The sequence below is a fragment of the Cornus florida genome, unplaced genomic scaffold, assembly GCF_030987335.1.
Source record: "Cornus florida cultivar Cherokee Brave unplaced genomic scaffold, ASM3098733v1 CherokeeBrave_3.0.0_Hap2_Chr07, whole genome shotgun sequence".
NCBI classification, from domain to species: domain Eukaryota; kingdom Viridiplantae; phylum Streptophyta; class Magnoliopsida; order Cornales; family Cornaceae; genus Cornus; species Cornus florida.
In genome coordinates, this window is record NW_026775577.1 from 17,772,087 (window position 1) to 17,776,202 (window position 4,116).

Here is a 4,116-nt window from a genome sequence, read left to right on the forward strand (position 1 = left end):
CACAAGGAAAGAGCAACAAAGAAAAAAAGAACTTTAATTTTTTTAAAACTATTTTCATGAACTTATAAAACATAATTAAGTTTTAAAAAAATATTATAAGATATTTGTTCAATAGAATTTTTTTTTAAAAATTAAATAATAATATGAAATTCGATAGTTTAATGAATTTGATTAATTTTATACTTTCATAAATGAAGACTGATGTCGTTGTAATGTCAACATCATCATGACATCATGATGATAGTAGTCTCCATTATCATAGATTATACGGACTTCAAATCATTATGATTAATTTTTGAGAAAATAATTATAAGAAAATTGCAACCAAATAGTTTTTTTTATTTGTTTCTTTTTAAAAATAAATATATATATTTTTTTCTAAATAAAACTGAACCCTAACACTTTCCATAGATAGTGAGTGACTATTTTTATTTTTTAATTCACATAGTAAATATGACGTGATTATTGGTCTCGTTACTTACATGATCCCTTTTAAGATTTTACTTTATCTGTTCAAAAAAGAATGTCTCTTTTGAAAAACCATAACTCTTCAATTTAAAATAAAAAAAAAGACACGTTTTCTAAAAGAAGGCAGTATTAATTAAAGAAAATTGATTTGCCCTCTAATTTGAATAGACTTGGAACATTGAAGTTCTTGACTAATTTTTCACCGCAAGGTAATTGTGTTTTTTTTTTTTTTTTTTTTTTTTTTTTTTTTTTTTGTGAAATTACAAATATATATATATATATATATATACACACACACATACTGTATTATATAAAAATATATTTTTGGTGTCACGCGGCAGGAAAGGAACCGTTGGATGCAAGGGTGATCACTAACTACTTTATCACATTTCCCCTTTGAGATGGAATCATGAAGAGGGGAGAAGTATTTTAATCTCCTTCTGCACAAACAAGCTAGAGTAAGAGAACCAACAAAGTTCAGTTTTTACTGCCTTTTTCTCTCTGCAACAATCGCAGATCCACTGTGTGAAAGAGAGCAGCAGCAGAGAATGGAAGAAGAGATGAGATGACCTGTTGGGTTCCTACCCCCAGAGACTTAAATTGGTGGTTTGCAGAGGGCAGCAGAGATCACTGATGAGAGAGAAAGTCATTAGACATATATAGAGAGAGATAAAGAGAGAGAGAGAGAGAGAGACAACACTAGTCCACTAGCTTTTCAGCCATGGCGGCGTGGCAGAGCAGCTGCAATTCTGTGTCTTTAATGTGTTAGTACTACTCACTCAGCCAAAGAATTGAAGGCTCCATTTAACTCTGTAGTAGTCTGTATCGTCTGTCCCCAAAAAGTCTCCCTCCGACGTGTTTGTCCCAGAAAAAACAGCAATTGCCCTACCACTCCCACCACCACCACCCTTTCAACAACAACAATTGGTCACTAGAAATTAAAAAAATTAAAGAGATTTCAAGAATTCAAGAAAAAACAAACACAACCCTGGCCCATTTTTTGTACATCTTACCCACATCCCAAAAAGCAAAAACCAACTGAAACCCACAGAAGCTCAGACAAATTGAAGAACACCCATTTCATTTCTTTTGGGGGGGTTTTTTAATCCAATCTTTTAGGCTGTTTGTGTTTCTGGCTATGGATAATCACTCACAATTGAGGCTCGGGACTGGTTTTGAGGTCGAAGAATGGCTGGGTTTTTCTCACTAAGTGGAGGCGGCGGCAAAGAACAAGACACAACCACCACCACCACCAACAACATTAGCCCCACAAACCAACCCAACCAAATCACCCCCGAGAGCTGGTTCTTGTTCAGATCAAACGAACCGGACGCCACATCTTACAAGGGTTTCGAGCTATGGCAGCATCACGTCCACCAGCAGCAGCAAAGGCACAGTCAATTGCAGGATCTTTATGCATCGGGTGGTGGAGGTGTAGCCGGCGATGGACCCAGCAGGCCCGGTGTAATCAACTTCTCAAATGAATCCATGAGAAGTGGTGGCACCGGAGCAGGAGGCGGAGGGATTAGCTGCCAAGACTGCGGGAATCAAGCCAAGAAAGACTGTGCACACATGAGGTGTAGGGCTTGCTGCAAGAGCAGAGGGTTTGAGTGCCAAACCCATGTCAAAAGTACTTGGGTTCCTGCCGCCAAGAGACGTGAGAGACAACAACAGTTTGCTGTGTTGCAACACCAACAAAGACTACAGCAAGAAGAAGTCAAGCAATTGCAATTGCAGCAACAATTCAGAGACAACAATATTCCCAAAAGACACAGAGAGAATCCACCAACTTCCTCTCTCATCCGCAGTCGTTTACCCACCAACACCTCAGGTATACACATTTTTATTCCCCCACAGACAAAATCCAAGTTTATTTTATAAAAAATAAAAAAATAAAAAAAATAAAAAAAATCCATACACACTTATTATGAAATGAAAAATAGTATGAGTAGTATTACCCACAAAATAAAATGGAAATATCAATTCGGTATGATGAAATCGAGCTCCATAGAATGACCCATCAATTTTTAATCTTTCTAGTACTCTTATATGGCAACACAAAAGAGATTATTTTTCAATTTTTTCTGATGTCTGTGTTGATATATATGCGTGTTAAAACATGTACTTCTCATATGGTATCTCTACTTCTATAGTTTCAAACTTTCAATACATGATGTAATGGTGTTGTAATCATAATTTAGGGTTGGAAGTGGGAAATTTTCCAGCAGAGGTGAATTTGTCAGCGAATTTTCGTTGCGTTCGAGTGAGCTCCATTGATGACACTGATGATCAATATGCATATCAGACTGCTGTGAACATTGGTGGACACATGTTCAAGGGGATTCTCTATGATCATGGCCCTGAGACTCATTACATGGCCGGGGAGAGCTCCTCCGGTGGCGGCGGCGATGGCAGCGGAGGGGTTCAACAGCATAATCTCAGTACTACTTCCACCGCCTCCACCGCCAGCGTCAGTGCCGCGGTGGGTTCGTCCGCCATGGCTTTTCTTGACCCTTCTCTCTACCCAGCTGCTCAACTCAACAATTTCATGACTGGTACGCAGTTCTTCCCACACCCAAGATCTTAAAACACCGCCACATTCTCTCTCTAGAGCATATGATATGATCAATGTTTATGTTAATTTCTGGTATATTTGATACCCATTGAACCATATACTACAGAAAGAGAAATGAGAACAAATTAAGAGGAGGAAAAATGAATATATGATGTTTGGTTTTTAGTTCATATTTCAATTCAAAGCTAAATTATTACTCTTATTCTCTTTGAAATTTATGGTTTTTATTCTCTTGTTATAATTTGTTTGTTTTATGTGAATGTGTTTATATTATAGTATATACATAGTACATACATATATATATATATTTATTTATTTTGTGGGTTGAATTTCTTTGCTCTTTCTGTTTGGTTTTGAACATGGAAGTTGCTTTTTTCCTGCTTACCCGCAAACGTGTTTGTTTGAATTGAGGACTCAAAGGTTGCTTCTTTGGTTGGACAATCTACAATGCAGAATCTCTCTTTCTCTCTTTCGGCATGTGGACAATCGAGCCATGAGCCATGCACGAACATTCATGTTCAAAAAGTGAAGCAAACACTCACACACACTCTCTCTCTCTCTCTACACACACATATATATATATATGTGTGTGTGCGTGTGTATGTATATACATATTGTAATAGCATGTCTATTTTCTTTTTAACTTGTATGGTATGCATAGATGTGATTTGCATGAAAAAGAGGAAAAAATCTTTACCTTCTGTGATCTTTTCTTGTTTGATGCACCTAGTGTAGATGGACTACTGTAGCAAATAATGTGCAATGATAATGGTGTATATATATACTAATTTATGCTATACATTTATAATTTATTTATTTATTTCTTAGTAGGTGTCCAAATATAGTCCCTGGGAAATGACATAGAAGATTGACAAGTTTTTCTTACCTAATAAGTTAATTGCTACAGTAGTCTCACATGGAAAAGACTTGCATTAATGGTTTTCAATCACACGCGTCCTTTTTTACTTGAAAAATACTACTAGCTGATCCTTACAAATACTACAGTAACTATTTAGGGTTATAAATTTGTCATTTCCCAATGGAAGTTAAAAATCTTATACAATCATGAATGT

The 4,116-nt window shown here is 36.2% G+C and overlaps 1 protein-coding gene across 1 annotated transcript; it reads left to right on the top strand.

Annotated features, from left to right (window-relative positions):
- Positions 1-900: 900 nt before the first annotated feature.
- LOC132266637 (protein EXPRESSION OF TERPENOIDS 1-like) lies at positions 901-3,222 on the top strand. Its single transcript, XM_059767566.1, has 2 exons — positions 901-2,299; positions 2,670-3,222. The coding sequence occupies exons 1-2, from the start codon at positions 1,657-1,659 to the stop codon at positions 3,053-3,055; spliced, it is 1,029 nt and encodes a 342-aa protein (XP_059623549.1). The 5' UTR covers positions 901-1,656; the 3' UTR covers positions 3,056-3,222.
- Positions 3,223-4,116: the final 894 nt, after the last annotated feature.

Bases quoted from the DNA above. Each gene is read 5' to 3' on its own strand.
- LOC132266637 (XM_059767566.1), top strand. From the start codon at position 1,657: ATGGCTGGGTTTTTCTCACTAAGTGGAGGCGGCGGCAAAGAACAAGAC. The intron at 2,300-2,669 runs GTATACACATTT...ATCATAATTTAG, and splicing joins TTTACCCACCAACACCTCAG to GGTTGGAAGTGGGAAATTTT.